Here is a 22,078-nt window from a genome sequence, read left to right on the forward strand (position 1 = left end):
CCTGAGATCAATAATAGTTTCATAACAGCAATTGGATACTCCCAAAGAAAGTTTCATGAGCACAGCATTTATTTAAAAAATCTTTCACTGTAAAATGGGTGACACAAAACGGACATCACAATATTGAACAAGTACACCATGTTTTCATTAACTATGCTGGCGTTCGAAGCAAGTTAGAAAGACACACACGAATACAGAATGTTAAAGGCTTCCAGTCTTTAAAAAACATTTCTGCCTCAATATCAAACATGCATGTAAGCCAAATAAAAATCAGCTTTGTTCACAGGGTTTTCTGGACTACATTCTTGGCAGTTATTGTTGTTATAGGTATTTTTCCTGGCTAATAATCCAAAGGCTAATTCTGATGTCTACAGTTGAAGTAGCTGTAAACTCGATTTACAGGGATTTAATAGGAGAGAATAATCTTAATTTGCAATGAAATGGCCTTTTTTCAGTCAACATTGGAATACATTATATTTGCATACTGACAAACTCATTGGTCTGGGGGAGAAAAGCATTTTGCTCTTTTCAAATGTTAAATGGATACAAATGTATTTGATAGGTTATTAATTTAAATAGCAAATGTGCCCTTTTCAAAAAAAATCTCAAACGTCTTTGTGCTTTATACAACACGGCTTTCCCTCAAAGAAAGCGAACAGAAGGCATGTCAGTTGCTCTGTGCTTCAGTGATTACCTTATCTGTAGGCCAGCTCTTCTCCTTTTTATTATCGCTTTGAAAATTGTGCTATACAGTAAAGTCTGCCTGACGGGAAGGCACCGCTCAGCTCCTCATCAAAAAAAGCATCTGTGGTCTGACAATGTTGCATTTTTCTGCATCACAACAAAGGATCATTTAACATGAACACTACACGAATGACAAAAAAACAACATATGTAACTACATTAACTGGCACACAATAAAATATCAAAAGTCCTTGATGGACACTAAATACACAGTTGTATGGCACAGAAGTGACTTTTTCCTGGTGTTTTTCCAGCTGCATGGTTCTAAGCCCCACTTTTGATTTTCATTTATTCTGTCCTTGATGAAAATGTAGAGGCCAGCAACGACTACTGTCGTGCAAAGCTCCTCTAACACAGCAGGTGGCGCTCTCTCCTTTATGTAATAAGACAGATCTCGTGTGCTGACTCATTTCTAAATGTACTCTGAAATATGCTTCACATGCATCTTTCTTGTGCTCCGGCTGCGTGACGTCCGGATTTAAAACGTGACTTGCACAGCGACGGGTTCACTTCCTGTTCTTCGCTTCAATTCCTCATGAAAATGTCTGAACATTGTTTCCCTGACACGTTAAGCTCCATTCAACCAGACGAAATGACCAGCGGGACACAGTGCATATCAAATATACTGGAGCAGAATTGCGAATGTGTGTCACTTTTGTAATTCTGCGTCCTCATATACGGATATGCATTTGTGAAATGTAGCTTCGATTCGACGATAATGTGTGTATCGCCTTTCTGACCCGGATGCTGTTCCTGGCAGTCACAAGCTTCTCTCCACTCTGAAATGCGTGTGCCGAAGCCGCTTGTGTTCGTCTTTCAGGCCCCCTGTCGAAACCCCTTTGGCCCCGCCTCCTCATCTCCCGCTAACTCTGATCTCAGACTGTGGTGACGGACAGCAGCGGGTTGTACACTTTCTTCCCGTCTGCGGACCTGGACCCGTGGGCCAGAAGCTCCTGTATCGTGATCCAGTTGTCCAGGATCCTGCGACTGCGCTTCTTCACGCGACTGCGGTGGCACAGCTCCAGGACGGAGGTGGGCTCCTGCGGCGGCGGCGGCGGCGGAGGCGGCGGCGGTGGCGCCCCCTGCTGCCCGCCGCCTCCTCCCCCCTGCTCCCTCTCGCGCTCTCTCAAACAGTCGAGGCGGCTCTGCATCATGAACTCCCGGCGCCGCCGCTGCTCCCGGGCCTTCAGCAGCTGCTGCTTGCGCTCCTCTTTGCTCCAGTAACGGCCCATCTTCATTTCGCTCACAGCGTCGTCGTCCGTCGTCATGCCGCTGCGCTCCTCTCGGATCTTCATGGCGCGCGCCTTCAGCAGGCGGTCCCTCACCGGCCGCTTGGCCACGTAGCGAGAGCCGTCGCTGCGGATCTTCACCTTCCACTCCATGCGAGGGGACGCGGGCGCCATTGGAGGGGACGAGGGGACGACGGCGGCGGCGGGGGGGGCCTGAGCGACGTCTTTACACGTGCTGCCCAAGCTCATCGGGCTGGCGTCGCCCCAACTCTCCACGCCGCCCTCTCCGGGGGCGTCTCCGAGGCCACCGAGCCGCTCCGAGGTGGAGGGGGACCGCAGCTGCATGCAGCTCAGGTAGTGCTGAGGCGGCTCGGCGTCCGCCAGACGGCGAGACAGGTAAGGGCTGTTGTCGGCACTGTATCCCCCTGACCTCTCGGCGGCCCCATTGGCTTTGGGGGTCCGCCTCACCTCGCCATCCGAGCCCCGCCGGGTGCCTCGGTCCCGGGACAGGGACCTGACCTTGGCTCCGGGGCTGTATGTCTTGGCCTCGGCTCGCCTCCTGTGAGAGTGCGGAGAGTAGAGCTGGTTGAGGTTCGCTTGTGTCCCGTCGCCTCTCTCGACCCTGGTTCCTCTCTCTCTCTGCCGAGCGGAGGGCGGAGGATGCACGCCCGCCAGGGGAAGAGGCTCCCCTCCCTCCAGGCTCTGTGTCGAGGCGGAAGGGTACTGCTCGTTGACCAGAGGAGTGCTCCGGCAACTTTCCCCCCCGGTGTTGTAGGCGCTGGTGCTGTCCTTATCCGAGCGCTCCCTCTCTGGGAGCTCGTTGATGTCGGACAGCGCGTGGCGACGGGACTCCTCGCTGACCAACGCGCCGGCTCCGCTCTTGTCCTCGAGAGGCCACGCCTTCAGACACCGCTCCCTCAGCTGCTGCATCTTCTGCGCCCTCAGGATGTTGCGACACTTGAACTCCAAGTGCCGCAGCTCCTCCTCCAGGAGGGCCATCTCGTGCTGCGTCAGGCTCTCGTTCCTGTTGACGTCCAGCTGGACGCCGTCCTCTTGGGCCGGCCCCTGACCTCCCGGTGGCATCAGAGCATTGCTGATCTTCTCGTAGTAACACTTGATTTCCAGGAGCTCTTTGTACCTCTCGCACTCCTCCTCGGTCAGCCCGGGCATCATCATTCTCACGGGATCGGCAGCGTACGCCCTCTCCACCTGTTCCAGCCCTCCTCCGGTCACACAGTCCAGCCCTAAGAGGGAGTCCGTGCTGAACTGGAAGTCCTGGGAGTGCAGCGAGGGCGGGGTGTCCCCCTGGCCCGACAGGAACCTGCGCATGCTGCCGGGCGTATTGGTGGCGTTGGTATTGGAGGCGCTGGTGTGGTCGTCCCCCAGGAGGTCGTGTTCCGAAGACTCCTCGCAGCGCGTGCTCTCGTCCGTGCGGCCCACCCCGCTGTCCAGCTCCTGGCTGTTGCTCAGCACCGCGTGGAGCAAATCGGGCGAGTCCCTGTTCACCGAGCGGCCGTGGCCTCCGAGCACACCCGCCACGCCGCCCGGCACGGCGCCCAGGGCGGAGGTGCCGTTCCTCACGCGGCGGTGACTGCCGGCGAGGTGAACCGCGTTGTCCAGCGTCTCCAGGTCCAGCTCGTCTTGGTCCAGCTGGTTGTCATTCTGGCAGCGGAGGTGTTCGGTGCAATGTTGGAGAGGCAAACGGAAGACAAAGGGAAATATGCATTACAACGTCGGTGAAGACACATCTCGCAGGGCTCTCGAGTTTTGAAGACAGGCAAGAGTGACATTTCCATCAGATCAGTACCCCCCCCCCCCCCCCCGCAGAACGAAATTTTCGGATATCAGTCAGTCGCGCGCAATTCCAGGATGCTTTATTTTCATTGGTTGCAGGATAAAATCTTACCCAGATACAACAGATACGGGGTTTTTTCTGATTGGCTATTGTGTAGCCCATTTCTTTTTTTTGATTGGCTGATAAGTGGCTCCTCACAGCAGAACTCCAGGGGAGCGCTTGATTCCTCCACGGTGAGGGCAGCGCGGCCAGCTCATGTTGGCACATTAAAACATTAAAGAGCCGAGAGTTTTTTTCAGCGTGAGAAATACGATGTGTGGCGGGAGTGCGTGACTTAAGACCGAAATGCGTGAGTCTCACGCTCAATGCGTGACACTTGAGAGCCCTGCATCTCGTGTCCAGCAGTTTCAGCATTTACAGTTTTTCTTTTTTTTCTGGCCACTTGGTGAAAACAAGCTCCAAAAACACAATATTGACATAATAATCTTCAAAAGTTGATTTGGTAAACTTATTAGCAAACATGTTGGCTGTTTACACATAAGGCAGAGACGGAGCGTTGTCAGTGTAGAGTGGACTAATCTAAGCTCGCATAAGCAGCTTCATAAATGCCGAGGGCAGCACATTTCTGAACCGATATGAGAGTCGCGCTCCTGTCTGCCGCTAGGTGGAGCCCGAGCTGCGGGAGACTTTCACATCATTTCAAACCGCTCTTGGAGATGGAAACCCATTGAGGGATTTGTCTGTCAAGGAAAACCAACACGCTCATGTTTAAACTTCATCCAAGCATTAGCTCTCTAATGGCAAGGACATTTATTTTTTATAGTCAAGTACTCAGCATTGGACGATGAATGTCCATCGAGAATAATCCACTCTTTAGAGATGAATACTTAGTATTGTCGTACTGTTGTTGTTTGGGAGCTGTTTACTTTGCTGTATTGATCGTCATCTCTTCGTCGAGTAAAATGCAAATACTCGAGCTAGAATAAGTAAACGGCTCGCCCGGTTGATCTTGGCTAATTGGTTTGATTTGAATGTGAGTTGCAGTGCAGACGACAGTCAAAAGTATTGATTATTTTCATTCTTATTCGTGGACGACGCCTTCGGTTCTCTTTCTCCCTCAAGACGACAGATCAAGCCGTAATCTCTGCCTGTGCGTTCCCCTCTGATGAGGCTCCGTCCTGCCCTCGCTCTCTTGAATCTTAATGTGGGACCGCATGCCTCGGCAGTATAAATCTTCAGCCTTTTACAGGTAGTGCGTGTGCTCATCTCTCCCAATACAAGGACAGATTTAAACAGGAGGAGAGGGTGTGTGTGTGTGTGTGACTTTGACTATTTTAACTAGTGCTTTTAAAATCTGCCCTTTAGCTCCTCCTGCACAGATGCTGCATAAAGGTTTTTGTGTTCTCTCATATAACGTGTCCACCTGCAGTTTTTGTTAGCAATGAAAATCAGTTTGATTGTGTCAACCAGTGGCGGTTCGTCCATAGGGGGCGCTAGGGCGCCGCCCCTCTTAAAATTTGGAGATGAAAAAAAAAGAAGAAGAAAAAAAAAATCTGTCAAAAAACATTATATGCCAAATCATTTAAATAGTAAATATACCGTGTTGACGCGCTAAATGTGTGTGGGAGACCGTAAGCCCCTGTCAACAACCACTTAAGTTAATGTGAAAAAATATAATATATCGCCATTATCACGGAGAGAAGCCCCTCCCCTTTTTCGGGGCGCTGGTCTAACGTGTGTGTACGGCATTGATACAACATTTCAGTCGTTTTGGCAAAGACCGGCTTCACATTGGCGGATGAAACCGGGAATCTTGGGGCGCACAAATGTGCGCACGCGATTGGATTATTCGGCAGATCAGAGACCCGTATGTTCCCTCAGCCCATAGAGCAGTGTTGCCAGGTCCGCGGTTTTCCTGCGGAATCGCCACTTTTGAAGTGTTGCTGCTGGGTTGAATTTTTTGTCCTTGGTTCGGGTAGACCTATTTTGCATGCAAATTACATGAATATCTTTAAATAAAAATCCATATTTTAAATGAAATAATTTATTCATACCCAAATCCTACCAAACTGACTCCAGATCAGCACGTACACACATTTTATTTATGATAATATACTGTATCTAATTACACAAGGCCATTTTAGGACATAGGGGAAATAACTGTTTAGGGAAAACTGCTTTTAATGCTGGCAAACTAAACATATGTTGTTACTTTGTAGATATTACAATATATTTGGCAATGATAGCAATGCTGTTGGACTTTAAAAGCAGTGTATATGGTTTGGCACGGGCATATTTTGAGTTCTGATATTGGGCTGGTTTTGGGCTGGTTTTGATTGGCCATTGGGCTGGTTTTGTCACACAGACCTGGCAACCCTGCTCACAATGGTTTTATATTGCTGAGGGTGAGTTGAGTGAAAACGATGTTGCACTATTTTGGCTATATTCTTTTATAAAATTAACCGTTTATGTTACATACAGTAATGGTCGCAAATACGATCACGGCGTCCAGCTGTCGTGTCATTTAGACCGTCAACATATACGTTTGGTGGCGGTCTCATTGAGCCACTTTGGCACCGTTTGTTTAGCTACATCCGGTCGCCCGACGTATATTTTCCTTGTGTAAATTGTGTTTTGCGTGTCTAGGAAGTGGAAGTGCAGAGACAGATCAGAAGGCAAATGTGTGTGTTCTGTTGTCTTCTGCAGGTATGTGTTTCCTTTGTTCAAAGTTAGAATTTTCTCTGTTTCTGCTGAAATGACTCTAGCTCATGTAGTTATTTATTTTGTCCATTAGGGTCTCTGTTTTCCCTTGTATGTTACATGTCATGGTTTTTGATGAGAATTGTTATTATTTAGATTTAATGTGGTCCTGTCTTCCATGGACAATGGTTTTATTTTGCTGAGGGAAGTGGAAGTGCAGAGACAGATCAGAAGGCAAATGTGTGTGTTCTGTTGTCTTCTGCAGAATAAATAAGTGCTGGGAAAATCCACCATCTGAGCCGACTTCTTCCATGCCCACTCCACATCTGTAACATCTGCTCTGAACCTCTTTCATGTGAGGGTGAAACTCTTTTATTTTGCAAACCTCTAAAACCCAACCCAATGTTTCTTAAAGAATTCTGCTCTGAACCTCTCATGCCCAAAGTTACAGTGTGTTGATAGTTGTTATTGGACAGTGTTGATGAGCACGCTGTGTTCTTGAAATAAAGCTTTGGTTTTTACAATATTCTACTCAAAACCTCTTTTCTTCTCATTGTTGAGTGCTATTTAAACCGCGTCGCCCAACTGCGCCCCCCCAAAAAAAAAAATTCACCAGCCGCCACTGGTGTCAACATGTGTCCAGTCGTACATTTACAAGTCATTTGGTGGAGGTGTGCTATTGAGGGGCCTCCGCTGTCACAATGGCCTATCTGCTAGAACAGTGACCTTGAGGGAAACAAAGCGCTGCAACATTGGCACTGCGAGTGCAAGCGCTATTAGTCTTTGCCTCTCTCTTCACACTATCTGTGCACTCGTCATGTTTGTGCACCTCTTTGCTTTTTCTAGCTCCCGTACGGCTCGCAGTGCAGCACAGCGCGGAGCACACGAGCTCTTCGTCGTGTCCCCGATTGATTTTGAATCTCACAGCTCTCTGTTTCCTTCCCAGAGGCCCTATACCTGCAGAGACCCAAGCATGTCAAGTCTTTTCTCGCGACATAAAGAAGGAGATAAGGGGAGAATGTATTATGTGTTTAGGTCAGTATTCATCCTAAGCTTAGCAGTGCTCCCCCTCACCAACACCACCCCGGAGACTGCGTATCAAATTTCCTCACCTCTATCTCGGGTCGTGCGAGCAGCAGCGAGACGTTAGTGCTGTCCTCTCTGGTGAGAATAGCTACTGCCTCCTCTCGGTCCTGGATGTCCACTCCATTTATCTGAGAGAGAGAAAGAGGAGAATAAAAACTGAGCTCATGTCAGGAAAAAGAAAAGCTGGATTCTATTGAATTACTTGATTTAGGAAAAAAACTAAAGCTATTTCCTTTAGGATGAGAATAAGGCTGGATTAAATGGGACTTAACTATTGTGGACCAGGGGTTATCTTAAACTTCAGTTTTATGGAATGCATAACGAAAGAAAGAGTAAAAAGCGGTTGCTGTGAAGAGTTATACGACCCTGAAATATTGATAACATCATTTAAAAGAATCCAGCCCCCATTATCATTTGGAAACGTGTACCTGTAAGATTCTGTCTCCTTTGCGGATGCGTCCATCTATTGCGGCGATGCTGTTTGGGTTCACCTGGGGGGAAACAAATGAAGATTTGCAGTGGAGTCTAAAGAAATGGGGAAAACTGTATTGAAAATCTGAATTCAGAACATTATCTTCACCTCTCCGACATATATTCCCAGGTCCTCCTCATCATCGGTTCTGTAACACACTGTCAGCCCGAGTTTATCCTGTTGACGAGACTTATACAGCTCCACCTCCTGAAGCAGGGGGAGAGGGGAGAGGATGTCAGACAGACCACAACGGGGCGGCGCTTTGTCACAGTTTCACTATCTAAAGGCCTCTCACCTCATATTCCAGTTCATCCTGCCTGTCCACTTCATGCTGATTAATATCAAAGTAGTCAGTGGGGTCGTAGTATACAGGCTCTATGAAGCTGAGAATGACAATATCCAGGACATCATATTTCAATATTTGGGTTTGAACTTCACATGCGAGAACAGAATGGCATGGACTCGAACCAAGAGGGCGAATGAGCTCTGGTGTCAGTCAGGCATGCTGCAGAGGCCTATGAAACTACTCCGACTCACAGTTCATTCAGTAGATATGGCTCCAGTAACGGCGGTAGTGGAGGGTCGGGTGGGGGCGGAGCGCCACAGGGATGCTGGCTGCTCTTGCCCAGAGTCAACATATGCTGGAAGCTGATGTCTGTTTGGGTGCAGCTGTCGACACAGTCGGCCATACCCATGGTGACTGGCAATAAGCCGCCAGGGGGTCCCGCTAGACCTGCACGTTTGCGGGCTCCCCGCCTCAGGATGTTGTTCAGCACAGGGTCCCGCATGTCCAGGGTGGGATCCCCAGAAAGGCGGGACAGCTCCTTTCCATTCACCTGGAAAACACAGTCAAAATCAAAATGGTGGAGGAGAGATGGGAGTAAATGAGGAGGAGCAAATCTAATTAAAAGAAGACTATTTGGGTAAAGGAGGTGTGAGCTGCAACATTCAGCGCGAGACCCAAATTCCGATGAGTTTAAGAATAAGAATATACACTTTTATTAATCCCCAAGGGGAAATTAGTTCTCTGCATTTAACCCATCCTTAGTTATTAAGGAGCAGTGGGCTGCGGTGAAGCGCCCGGGAAGCAACTGGGGGTTCAGTGCCTTGCTCAAGGACACTTCGACTTGTAACTAATGGGGAGAGCGGGGATCGGGCCCACAACCCTGCGGTTGCAGGACGACCCTCTTACCCCACTGAGCTAAAGCCGCCCCAAAACATGAATTAGGGTAGCACATCCCACATTTCCAAACCAGAGGACAAGACACTCGCTTTTCACCCGTTCAATTGGCTCACATTATGTGTGTGTAAGTGAAATGCAAGTTCTGTTGTCCTCCTTGGTTTTGTATTATGGGATGTGCTACTACCCCATCACATAAAAAAAAAAAGATTAGAGAAATAGTGTAGGAATAAAAATAAAGTATAGAGGTCTTTCTCTAAATATATATATATATATTAGGGCTGTCAATCGATTAAAAAAAATTAACTAATTAATCGCACATTTTGAAATTGCGATTAATTAATCGCGATTAATCGCGCTTAAAAGTTGTTTCCTTCTTTTTAAAGACAAAACTTCACACAGAGCTGTGTTTTCAAAGAGGCTCCTACATATACAGTGCCAGCGAGGTATTTAATATCGTGGATGATAAATTGTTTCTTCAGTGAAACATCAGATTAGTAAATAAAAAAAAGAAGTATATTGAGACCCCATTGGTCCTGTCATCTTTAACACTGAACAGCAGAACCAGTGGCCTTGATAACTGACTGACATTCAAATATGTCACGTTAACCCTCTGGAGGCTGGGGGCATTTTATACATTTTACAAAATAAATTAAATTCACCGTTTAAAGTCTTTTGCATGTGACACACCCCCACGTGTTAAACATCAAACATTCCAGAACAATCTCAGCTCTGAAATGAGCCTCATTGTCCTCGCGCCGTGTCCTCTGGTTCTCTGACTGACAGGCTGCTAAATGAGCCTGACCTGTGAGGTGGGAGGTCCTTTGTGATTTACTGAGTGTTCATTGGTTGTTTTTTTCCCGAAATGTTGACAGACAAACGGATTGACAAATCACGTTGAAGGTTTCGTGTGACGAGTTCTTTCCGCGCCGCGTCCCCCGACACGCCGCCCCTCCGTTCCTCTGTGGATCAGAGGAGCAGACGGGAGGAAGGAGGAGCAGGAGGAAACCCGACTGATTCATCCACGAGTTAAACTGATTTCTGCTCCTTATTTTCGCGGAGAAATAATTGTTTTAAAAACGGAAACAGTGTCAAACCGTCCTGCCGCGGTTTAAAAAAAAGAAGAAAACAAAAAAAGTTGCGTTAATTGCGTTAAAATATTTTAGTGCGTTAACGCTGCCAAATTAATCGCATAGATTAACGCGTTAACGCTGACAGCCCTAATATATATATTTGTTTACGTAGAACAAAGAGAAACCACAACAAAGAGACACAGATTTGGAAGGCGGCAAAGATAAACGGGATTGATGCTGACATGATGAAAGGAGGGCAGTGGTGGAGAATAACTAAGTACTATTTCATGCTGTTTTATACTTTTCCTCCACTGAACTTCAGACGGGAGAATTTTACTTTTTAGTCAACCACACTTGTCTGACAGCTCAAGTTACGTTGCAGGTGTTTTCTATCCCACTCGCTGATTAAACCTCTGGTCAGGTGTGTGTGGAAGCGAGGCATACAAATTACATGATTTCAGGAAACTCTAACGAGGGAGGTGTCAATCAAGTGCAGCCCTAATTAGGCAAGTGACAACACCTGTGTGGGTGGACTATTGGCAAGCTTCTTCCACCACTGCAGGAAGAAAATGAGGAAGGAGGAAAGGAAGATGGGATGTGATGGATGGACCCACATGGGTAGTATTATCAAACAGGCAAGGTTAGTTCACAGAAGGAAAGCTTGCTCACAAAAACACAGAGAACAAGAGGGAGAAACTACAGCGACACACAGCTAAGGAAAGACTGAGGGTGTGTTGGTTAATAGGAAACTAGAAAGACACTTCAACAGACATAAGCGTTTCTACAGGCACACAAAGACAACAATAAAAAAGGTTTATATCGAAACGGTTTCGACGCCACATCACACAGAGCAGAAAGCTTTATACTGAGACCTTAAATCGACCGTCGGCCTCAAAAGAGCACAACATGTTGTTTATCTGACTCTTCTGTGGAGAGAAGGAGAACAAAATAAGGAAAAAAGTAGAGTTAGAAAGGAATTAAAACTGTGTATAGTCGTTGGGAAAATACCACAGGTATCTCAAGAATTGTTTTTCATTAAGGAGAGAACTGTAGAAAAACAAATATTCAAGTTAACAGCCACAAAGATAAATAAAAAAAAGACTTTCTTGAGTACATTAGTTGTGTGCATGCCGGTCCTCCTGAACACTTCCACAAAACATTGTTATCTTTCTTTTGTCTGACTCAGAAGTGGTTTCACTGCAAATCCATTTGAATAATAAAACATTTTGAGATTCTGGGGAAACAACTTTCATTTTCTATCTTTTCTAAGCAACGGGAGTTTCTCGAAAAAATTGTTTTAATGTGATTGGTGCTGAATGTCACGCTTTCAAACATTTGATTTAGAAAAGTAAAACACTTCTAGCAGAGATATACAGTACATGTTCATGATTTCTTTTTTTCAGAGATCATTGGACATGCAGTTAATTTAAACATTCCTCATACAGTGTAAATAGGTGTGATATATATATAAGCATCACAACATGTGTTGTGACATCCCCTCTCTAACACCACAGCTGGTTCGTACAGCAAGAGAGAGGAAGATGGCCATTAAAAATGAAATAGTATTTAAAAGAAATGTGGCGTAAGAATCAAAACCTTTGACTTCAGGGTTACTGAACCAAAAACATCACGCTTGAAATCGGGCAGGACTTCCCACAAACCTAAAGACGAAAGAATCATGCAGTGTACCTGATTCAATATTTATAGGTGTTTTTAGCCATGCGAGCGGTTCGGCTCTATTGATATCAGCGTCTGTCCCTCCAACAGCCAACCACTTCGGTCCACACTGAGATGTGTCAAAAAATTGCCTAGATTGCGATAAAATGTCATGCAAGTTCCCCTTGAGGATGAATCCCAATGACTTTGGGGATCCCCTGACCTTTCTTCTCATGCCACCAGCAGGTCAAAAATATCTAGTTGGATCGGCACCAAGTTTTCTTTTCCAGGCGTTCATGGGGTGTGGTAGCCCTGCTGATGCTAACCCCTGCTGGCTTTTTTTCTCGCGCAATCGGCACGTCATAGTTCTAATGTGTTCAACACCTTTTGGTTTTATGACTCAAACGTTATTACGTTTCAATCAGCCAGAGATGTCCTCTGTGCTAATGGCAATTAGCACATATTAGCATGCCAAACGCATATTTGCATTAAACCCGCGCCGCATAGCTGTGGACTGTCGGTCGCATTTTAATAGAATTCCAATTAAATTAACACGTTTTTTCAAATTCACTCACGGAAACATATTAAATTCTCCTGATTTCATGACGAGGGACAGTCGGCGACATGATGATGTTCGTCGGCGGTTCACTGAGCGTCGCTCGTGCTGCACTCAGTCACTGACCTTGGCTGTCTGCGACTGCCGACATCTTTACCGCCGTGCTTCTTCATTCTCCCACTCCCTCTGCTCTTGTCCCCTTCCAGTAATTGCATGTCAAATCAATGTTCCCCTGGGCAGCCAAGCACAAGAACTTTCTTGCCACATTCATCCAATGTTCCCTTTTGGTTGTCTCCCATACCACCACCACCACCACCAACACAACCCGCTGGTCTAGCTTTCCTGCCTTGCCATTGTGTTACCATGCTCACAATAATTTCCCTCTCTGCTCTCTTCCCCCATATCCACTCCTCCTTCTTCTTCTTCTTCTCTCTCCTGTTTTCCCGAGATTGTGTTTTCTTTAGCCGTGCTGCCTCAGCAGTTCTGTCTTCTCGGTCCCTCCCCAATGGAGATTACATTGCACCCTCCTCCCGCTCCTCTATTTCAGGCGGGCCATCTCCTTGTGTTTGTCCTTCCTCACGCTAATGTACCCTCGTAAATCTTTCTTTCTCTCCTAATGAGCCCCTTCACTTGGAGACAAATAAGATGCGCCCTCCCTACATGGCCTGCTGGTGATGAAGGAATCAACACTGTGTCGTCTGCATGTTAGATTAAGAGGAAAATCACGCCTCAACACCCTTCACCAAAGTGCATATTTATTTCAGATCCAGCCTGATTATTTTTTGTTTTTCTCTCCAAACAACAGGCGGTATCTATGGCTTCAGTGCTTCTGACCAGAAGGCCCAGCACTCGAGGATCAGAGAAAGGATGGAAGCAGCTCCGTGGTCCTGAGTGACGGGTATGAATACTGAGAGAGCGAGAGGAGAGGGGGATTTCTCATTTATTATCAATGAGAGGTGCTGGGATTGCTTTGAAGATGACTTTAAGCAGGGAAATGGTTGTTGTGTATTAGTACTCACTTGATGGAGAATCCACTACACTATTGCCATGTTTCTGTTCTCTATATCTCTGGGTTAGTAGGCCATTACGTACATCTTCTCTTTACAAGCGACAAAAGAAATGCAAATAATGAACCCCCAGGTGCACACCCATCCCCACACTCCATCTCCAATTCTATTTATTTCTGTTTAAAAATAATTTAAATTCAGAAAAATAGTGAAACTTCAAATATCCACAGTAGGGGGTGGGCTTTGGCGGTATCAGCGGGAGCTGCTGAGCTGAGGGTGAGGCCAATGCGCGAGAGATGAAAGAGATGCCAAGAGTGTAGAAAAGGGAAAGCAAAGGCAGGAAGACTCAGAAGGAGTGCAGAGGGAGCGAGGAGGAAGGGATGTGAGGGGCATGTCATGATGGAGAAATGTAGGGGACAAGCTTCCAAGGAATTGCTGGGTGAAGGTAAACGGTGAGCGAGTCTGGCTCTAGGTTCAGTGCTTGTATGTAAACACACACACACACAAACAATGAAGGCTCATGGGAAATTACTAAGTGGCTGATGCGTAATTAGTCTTTATCTGAGAGCCCCTTTTATAGAGCAAATTAATCGTGTGTGCCGTACAACAGGCGGAGATGAAAAATGAGGGGGAAGAGCAACTCCACCGTAGAGTGGAAGAGGAACGCACCATGTCCTAAACGCATGTGGACAAATACACAAACAATCAGTCTCAATCAAGTGTATTCCTCCCAGAATCACACAGTCTACCACAAACCTGCTCGACGTGCATTCCCCCCTCCCAAACTTGAATTCCACTTGTTCGGTAATTAATTTTTCTCATCTCCCATACTTTGAAGGCCTCCTCAGGAAATCAATTTATCTGCAGATGGAGTTGACGTACTCCAACTCTGACCGCTATTTGATATCACTGGCATCGCTAATTCAAGCCTAGAAGTAGGAAGTGACCCAGTAGGCCTTTTATGAATTGATACCAGTGAGAAGATTTTGATTTAAAACATTATTTGAAATTATGGCCATGGAACTCGCAAGCCTGAGCAGGAATATGGACTGTGTGAATGTACATAATGTATTAATTATACATTATCAGTTGGAACAAAAGATGGTTTTTTTTTTTTTTTTTTTTGGGTGGGAGCAGATTCAGAAGAAGAACAGTTTGTCACAGACTACATGGCCTTCCAATTATGCCGTCCACCCTTTCTTTTTTCTGTCACTCCTTTCCTATTAAATGAGACATCCTCTCCTGTTCTTTTGGTGCCGGGTCCATGTCAGTCACACGCCCGACACGTTTGCAAGTGAAAGAGCAGGAACCCGACAGACTCACTTTCACCTGAGGAAACCAACATGTTACCGACATTAAAATAACCTGACACGTCTTCCAGATGATATCGTTAACCTGGAGTTTCTTTTTTATTATTATGTTAAACAGAAGACAACTCCTCCCCCACCCCCCTTAATCAAGTGTTTCTTTAGGTTTAATAATGGGGTGGTCAATTGCATCCCCTTCTCCATAACTGAATGCTGTTGTATAAACTAATAATAAATGTAAAATTTCTATTTAGGTAACACGTTATAAAATATGTCCTCACTGGTGAATATACTGTTTATGAATGAATATCTTTATATCGGCTTATAAGTACAGCATACTTTGCAATATGGACCTCTTAAAGATGCTAAATGAGGGGAATAATGTAAAGGGTTGCTGAAAAGGGCATATTATATAATAAGTGACAAGTACAGACAGTATGATAATCTAATGCATAACGCCTTTGAGGAACGTGCTTCGTGTTTGTGCAGAGAATGGTTCGTGGTGTGCTCGTCGTTATGTTTTTAGATGTCCCTGTTATTTTGTCCACCTTCAGTGTTTATGTTCCTGTGTGCACATGCGTGTGGGTGTGAACGCCGCCATGCACTTATTTAGCTAATGCCAGCTGATCACTGTTGATCCTCAGCAATGTGCCTCTTGTGGCAGTCAGCATGTTCCTTCATGTCATTGTGAATGAAAGCACTTTAGGTTTGTTTAATGACGCCGGTTGCCATGGAAACAGCCGCTTTACCGCGATGGAGGAGAGAAAAAGGGAGTGGCTGAAGGGCTCAGGGGGGCAGAGCTTTACTGTGTGTGTAGGTCAGGTACTCAGCAAAATGTATGTGCAATGCTACATTTTGATCAAAATGGTTTGTGTGCACGTGAAGTCTATAATTGAGTCCGTAATTCATCAACTGAACAACAATATGCTTCTTCTTCTTCTTTTTTTTACTCGTGGCTATAAGAGGCTAAATTGATCAGAGTCACCCGTGTGCAGCGTATGCGAAGCAGAAGCCCAATGTATAATGCATGAGTTTTATAGAGTGACGTTTAACAGCCTGGTTTCCAGCCTGAGATGTAGCTGCAAGCTGTGTAATGCTGTATTTATATTGTCTAAATGCAGTTACTCGGTAGACTGCGTCTAATTTGAAGATGTAATTATACACGGTAGCTAAGGAAAGCAGCTCAAAGCTAAGAAAACAACCTCTAAAGGCCATGAAATGTGTGTGTGGGGTGGGGGGAATATAATTATGTTCCCTCTTTTTGTTAAATGATTGCACCTCCATCTCTTCTTTGGCATGATCATTAGATTAATCAGCCATCTGCACAGCAAAAATGGCATTGTTTGTAATTGAAATGAATGTGATAACTGAGATATCATTTTTATGGACAGCAGTCTGAGTTCCTCTCGGCTGCCTTTTTAGTATTTTAGATTTGATACTTTTTGAATACAGTTTAACGGACGCTGGGCTTCACTGACTGTATCCTCATTGCAATGCACTCGTCAGTCCTCTCTCTCTCTCTCTCTCTCCTCTGATCCCTGCCAGCGATGCCGTTTCGGGCTCACCGGACCACAATACATCACTGCTCCAACACCTCGAAATATCTTCTTTCCCGACACGACCACCAGCTCTCACACGATGGATGTGCATGCAACGTGATGAACTGCTCTGCATGCACCAAACCGTGAACCCATCTCCTGCCATCCCTGTTGGCTCCACTCATGGCCACGCCCGTCTGGACGCCACGTGCAGATACTCTGCTTGACGGAGCTGAAGTGTTTCTTAGAAGACGGCTGTGTGGCGACACAGTTGACCTCACGTTGCCAGATCACTGGAATTATTAGATGTCCACTCTCAAAGTCGTTAACCTGCATGCGGTCGGCGTCATTACTTCTGACCCCTGTTAGATAAGGTCAGTGATTTATGGAATGCTTTGTGAAGTCATTTCAGCCTTCTTTTCCTCTTTGCTCCGAAATCTATTCCTCTCAGGGAAAATGGCAGGAAAAGAATAAATGGTTAAAATAGGCAGATTAGAGAGGGAAGGAGGTCAGACCGTTTAATTTCATCCCCCTTTGACTCATTATCATGCCTGTATTTGGACTCTGTCTCCCTCCATGTTTTTCTTTCTCTTGGCATTGCCTCTGGCACCAGATGCGGCCCAGTTAACTGGCCCGGAGCCCGACTCCAGCATGCCAGGGACCCAGCTGAGGCTTCTGATGCTACAGATACGGAAAGTGTTGCTCTGCATACCCACGAGTGCTGAGGATTTGTCGTGCTTCGTAAGCATGGGACTTATTTTGGTCACTGCATGTATCACAGAGTCACTGAGCAGCAGCAGCTTCCTTAGGCAGCCAGATGCACTTACTCACATACAGTCCGTGGTCCCAGTTGGCAGGTGGTGCTCAGGCTGTAACCGTGGCAACCCCTCTTTCTCATAACACAGCAGGACTCTACTTTCCTCACGCCAGCGACTCGCTCTACGCAGTTTACCGCTGCTCTCTCCGATCGTAATCATTGTAATCGGAGTGAAATATCATTATCATAATTATCTGTATTATTGTCACTGATTTACTATTTCCATAAATAGCCTTGCTCATCATCATTTCCACCGATTTCATTTTTTGGCTAATTTATTTACTTAAAATCTACACAAAAGGCCAACAAGTTCATCTAAAAGTGAGATGTGTCACATGATCTGTAGCTTATATTAAATGAATCAGTCCTGTTCAATGCAGTCACAGTTTAATTCACCGAATTAATTGTATTAATTGTTCAATGTTATGTGATTATCATAGCCCAGTGAGTGTTATAATGGTGCTAATGTTTCATTTTTACTCGTTCATAAATGACCTGATGTTACTATCTTTGACATTACCATGAATCCAAATAATTGTGGTTAGATGCAAAATGTATAATTGGTTTTAAACTGGTTGTTGGGAATACGTAAATGATGTGGGTTCATTGAGTGTCAACGTGATGAGCTTCTGTTGATTTTTTTACTGCAGACATTTTTGTCTGAGCTGTTTTGATTTTCACTCATCCAGCAGCATCGCTGTAAGAAAGATTAAGAAAGAATAACAATGACAACTTTAAGGAGACACAAAGGAAAAAAAGAAGAAGAAAAAAAGAGAGAGAGAGAGAGGACTGAGTGCTCACCTGGAACATGACCCTGTATTGTTCCTCAGGCTTTTGAACCATGCACATGTTGCACCCCATAGTGACTTCTGACACGGCGCCGGGCTGTGCAGGTTTAAAATGTGCCCCACTTGACCCGTTCTCACACCAGGACTTTCTCTAACAAGGTCTTTGTCTGTGGGAGTGGAAGAGCCCCACCCTCAATCGCAGGCTTGTGGTATAATCCTCCTCCTCCTCCTCCTCCTCCTCCTCCTCCTCCTCCTCCTCAAAGGAACACGACACACATCCGTGCCGGGGACAAATTCACAGTTTGTTTGGCGGTGTTCTCCTCTTCTCGTTCAAAATTCAAAAGTGTTAAGAGCCAAAGTAAATTCAACGGCGGAGATTGTATCCGTCTCCATCGCAGGCGAGATGTTGCTCGTTTCAGTCAATGATCGTCCAGTTGAAGTGTTATCTTGGATCTGGAGTCAGGATGTTTGTAAGAGTCCTGCCAGTGTTGTGCTTCTGTAGACGAGGCAGTGCTGCTCCAGTGAATTGTCTCAAGTGATCGTACGGTGTACTTGCTGGTCCGTGCCTGGTCTGTTCTTCAGTGCTGTAAACTGCAGTAGAGAGCGGTTTCTTTCCAGCTGAACTTCCTCTCGCTGTTCCTGAGTTTTTCCACTCGCAGCACAATGCTTTCAGCGATGCTCTTTGAACAACGTAGATACAAACAATACAGCTATCGAAGAACTCACTTCAATCCTGTTTTTTTCTCCTACCTCCCACAACGAGCATATCACTTGCTAAACCCTCGGCTTTACACGATTGCTGAGTGGCTGCTCACATAACTTCTCCACCTGAAAGCCCGACCGGGACCGCCCTGCTCTCGTCCACCTCCTCACGATCAAAGTATTGTTCAAGGTATTTGCTCATTTAACTTTTGAGTGGGGCAGGTTCAGTGGTGCCCATGATTCCTTTAGCCAGGATATGTAAGCCCTTGCTTTGCAGCTGATATCAGTGTGTCACGGGGATACAAGCCCAAAAGCATGCACACCTGCACACACATCAAGACAGGCAACACGCGGTTCTCTCAGCTACAAGCACACGAGCTGACAAATGTTCCGTCACTGTCAGCAGAACTGCTATCAACGGAAAAGTCATCTTCACACCGCCTCTACAAATAATACAAGACACGTATGGAACTGACAGGTTGTGGTAGTCGACTGCAGCAGGAACACATGCTGTTGATCTGATCTGTTGTCAGATATCATGACAAGTATTGGACCATTGATCCTCTACACTACAGCGTGCTCAGCACTCTGGCAGACTGCTCTAGGGTAAGATCTGAATGATGGATTATAATTAAATTAGTGACCTCTTAAGCAGAGATGAAACTCGGTCTCTGTCCTCACTGTGCAGAGAAATCAATATCACACCCGCTCGTGGAATAATTGGACTGTGTGCTTGCAAGGTGATCAAGATTGTTTATCACGAGTGCCATCGATGTTCGTCTTTTACACATCCAATGATTTCATTTATTTAAGCAGGTCATTTTTATCAGCCTGTGGATACACAAACATGTTCTCTCATGCTTCAATATTTAAATTGCACTTCACCAGCTCCTATTATTATATTAGCCTCAGTCAGGGATAACCTGAATTAGAAGCGTAACAGAATCTCAATATAACTTTTCTGTCCCCTTTCTTGTCCTCTCGGTCCCATCATGTCGGTTAAACCTTCATCTTTAATCCTCCGGTGGGACTTGAGTCTTGTTTCAAAGGTCCGTTGCCGGCGACACGGTGTGAGAGCTGCTAATCCTCAGTCAAGGCTCCACTACACCTGTATCCTTCCCAGAGGCAGTGTAATCCCAAAGTCTGCTCCTATAAACCAACCAATCCACAAGCGCCCACACGTACAGACTCGTAGACACACCAGCACACAGGGAAGCGCACTAACTCGGGGAAGAGACAGGAGAGCAGATGCTAATCAAGCGACAGCGAGGTGTCAGACGTGCTCAGCAGGCAGGTGTGCTCCAACTGTCACCCCCTCTCTCCGTCTCCATCTCTTGCCATCACCGTATACCTCGATCTACCGGCGTATCAATCCTACATGATTATTCTCGTGAAGTGCCGACAATCACCCTCTGCTCGCCATGCTTTCAGAATAAAATATGGCATAAGATATGACAGATAAATTAGAAAAAATGGCTATATTCTTCTATAGAAGCATTGCGTGTGAAACGATGTCCTCATGTGGCACAAATGCACCCGTAAAAGTTATCTTCAGTCTGCAGCAGGGAAAGAATGGCAGTCAGTAAGTCCGTTTTAATCCTTCCTTTGTCCTCCGGTCATTCTATTTGAAATATCCACAGGAGGGCATTTGCGTTTCAGAAAAGAAATTTAAAAAACCATGGCGGAGTATTCCAGGTGGTTGGGGTGTTGAGCAGAGTCCAGCGCTTGTCTCAGGTCAGTGATAAATCACCGGCAGCAGCCCCACGAGATGAGAGAAATCACTACCGGCTGATTGGAGGATACTTCTTGGCTTGTCCCCCTTGGGTGCGACGGTAAGTGCGCTCCCCCAATGCAGCGTGGTGGTGATGGGGTGGAGGGGGGAGACACAAAAGGCAGTTGTTCCCCAGCGGTGAAGGAGCCTGCTCATCTGGACACTGCACGACCAAAGCTGAATTTGCATGGAATGCACACTGTTTCGTTTCTCGCTCTCTTCCCGTCTCTCCCTCGCCGCCTTTCTCTTCCTTTCCAGGGCTGGGCTACTGCTCTCTTCTCAAGTCCCCCATAATTCTTACCCACACCTCATTTGCTACCCTCTCCCTCCTCCTCACTCTCTCTTCTCCCCTGCCTCTCTCTCTCTCTCTCTCTCTCTCTGCTCGTCTGCAGGCAAGAGAGCGAGCACTGGAAAGCCTACATGCACACTGTGTGAGCAGGACAGGACAAGATAACCACCAAGCCAAAATATCAAGGAATCAGGACATGCAGACAAACAGGAAATAGGTTCATTCATCCCAGACATATAAGCAATTCGATGTCACCTTGAGTTTATATGAGAGAGTATTAGAAAGAAAAGGGATGATTGCACCTATTCATACTCGTGGAAAATGCCCAAAGCAGGTAGTGAGCGTGTGACGGGCTGTGCATTTAGATGAGGTTCTGCGCTTGCACAAAGAAGGAGGGTAGATAAATGCTGGGGAAAGAGGGAAAATCCAGTGAATAACAGGTGTGAGAAGATACATTGAAAGATATGGAACCCAGCCAAGAGAGGAAATGCAAATGACCGTGTGGGGAGAGCAGCGAGGAGGCTGGGATGGGGTGGAACAACGGTTTTCTGCAGTAATCACAATGACCTGCTGAGGATTGGGGGAGATGCGGGGGGGGGGGGATATTTGTGAGTAACAATCTTCTCTCCTGTTCTCCCAGTGGAACTCTACACACAATCAGTGCAGCGCTCTTTGCTAATTTTCAATTTTAAAAAAAAAGGCTTCATCTGCAGTTTTTACTGCAGTGCCGCCACCAAGGACCTCGGGGCTGGAGACGGTGTCGTCCACGGGGCAGAAAGGATTTGAATCATTGATGCCAACATGCTGAACGAATGTTACCCACAGTAATCAACCACGCTCGGGGTTGACCTTTCTTGGCGATACTGTAATTTTCTACCTGTCAGTTTGCTTTTATTCCATCTTTGTGCGCTTGAACTGTACACATCAGAGAGTAATTGATCAGCTGCCAAGAAATGAAGAAAACTTCTGCAAGCATCGAGTGCCGTGTCACATATTATCTCTCTCTCGCAGACATTTTTAATCTCCTGTGTTGTGATAGTTGATGTTTGAAATTCATGTTGGCTGCTAGTTCAACGGGCTTACACATATGATGTAACGCCACTGATACTGAATGCACACCACACACAGATCACACTTACCCAAAACACAAAGACACCCAGGACGACGTCTCTCTGGTCTTGTTATCTGTTGCACTCGTGCATCACTCGGCCCCAATCTGTCTGCTTTAGATCTTCATCCCTAAGACAAAAGGTCAGTGTGTTATGTGGAAATGCTTTGAAATATCAACTGCCCGCTCCACAACACACAGAAAGGTAGAGGGCATCCCATTTAAACGGACAGGTCCGCCTTGCACAGCTCATGTCATGAT

At 46.1% G+C, this 22,078-nt stretch overlaps 1 protein-coding gene and 1 long non-coding RNA gene across 3 annotated transcripts; one reads left to right on the top strand and one right to left on the bottom strand.

Annotated features, from left to right (window-relative positions):
• Window positions 1-46: 46 nt before the first annotated feature.
• Window positions 47-18,037, bottom strand: LOC130199016 (PDZ domain-containing protein 4-like). The gene is made up of 8 exons (XM_056422169.1): window positions 17,961-18,037; window positions 11,151-11,204; window positions 8,563-8,861; window positions 8,321-8,408; window positions 8,134-8,232; window positions 7,982-8,044; window positions 7,580-7,681; window positions 47-3,634 (listed from the first exon to the last, which is right to left on the bottom strand). Exons 1-8 carry the CDS (start codon window positions 18,018-18,020, stop codon window positions 1,619-1,621), a joined length of 2,781 nt encoding a protein of 926 aa, XP_056278144.1. The 5' UTR covers window positions 18,021-18,037; the 3' UTR covers window positions 47-1,618.
• LOC130199017 (uncharacterized) lies at window positions 1,687-18,028 on the top strand. Of its 2 annotated transcripts, none has more exons than XR_008832731.1 (3): window positions 1,687-1,775; window positions 13,296-13,388; window positions 16,350-18,028. It is a non-coding gene; the product is annotated as an uncharacterized LOC130199017 (long non-coding RNA). The 2 variants fall into 2 exon arrangements; XR_008832732.1 differs by lacking the exon at window positions 1,687-1,775 and adding an exon at window positions 2,288-2,368.
• Window positions 18,038-22,078: the final 4,041 nt, after the last annotated feature.

Source organism: Pseudoliparis swirei, chromosome 9 (genome assembly GCF_029220125.1).
Source record: "Pseudoliparis swirei isolate HS2019 ecotype Mariana Trench chromosome 9, NWPU_hadal_v1, whole genome shotgun sequence".
Lineage (NCBI taxonomy): Eukaryota > Metazoa > Chordata > Actinopteri > Perciformes > Liparidae > Pseudoliparis > Pseudoliparis swirei.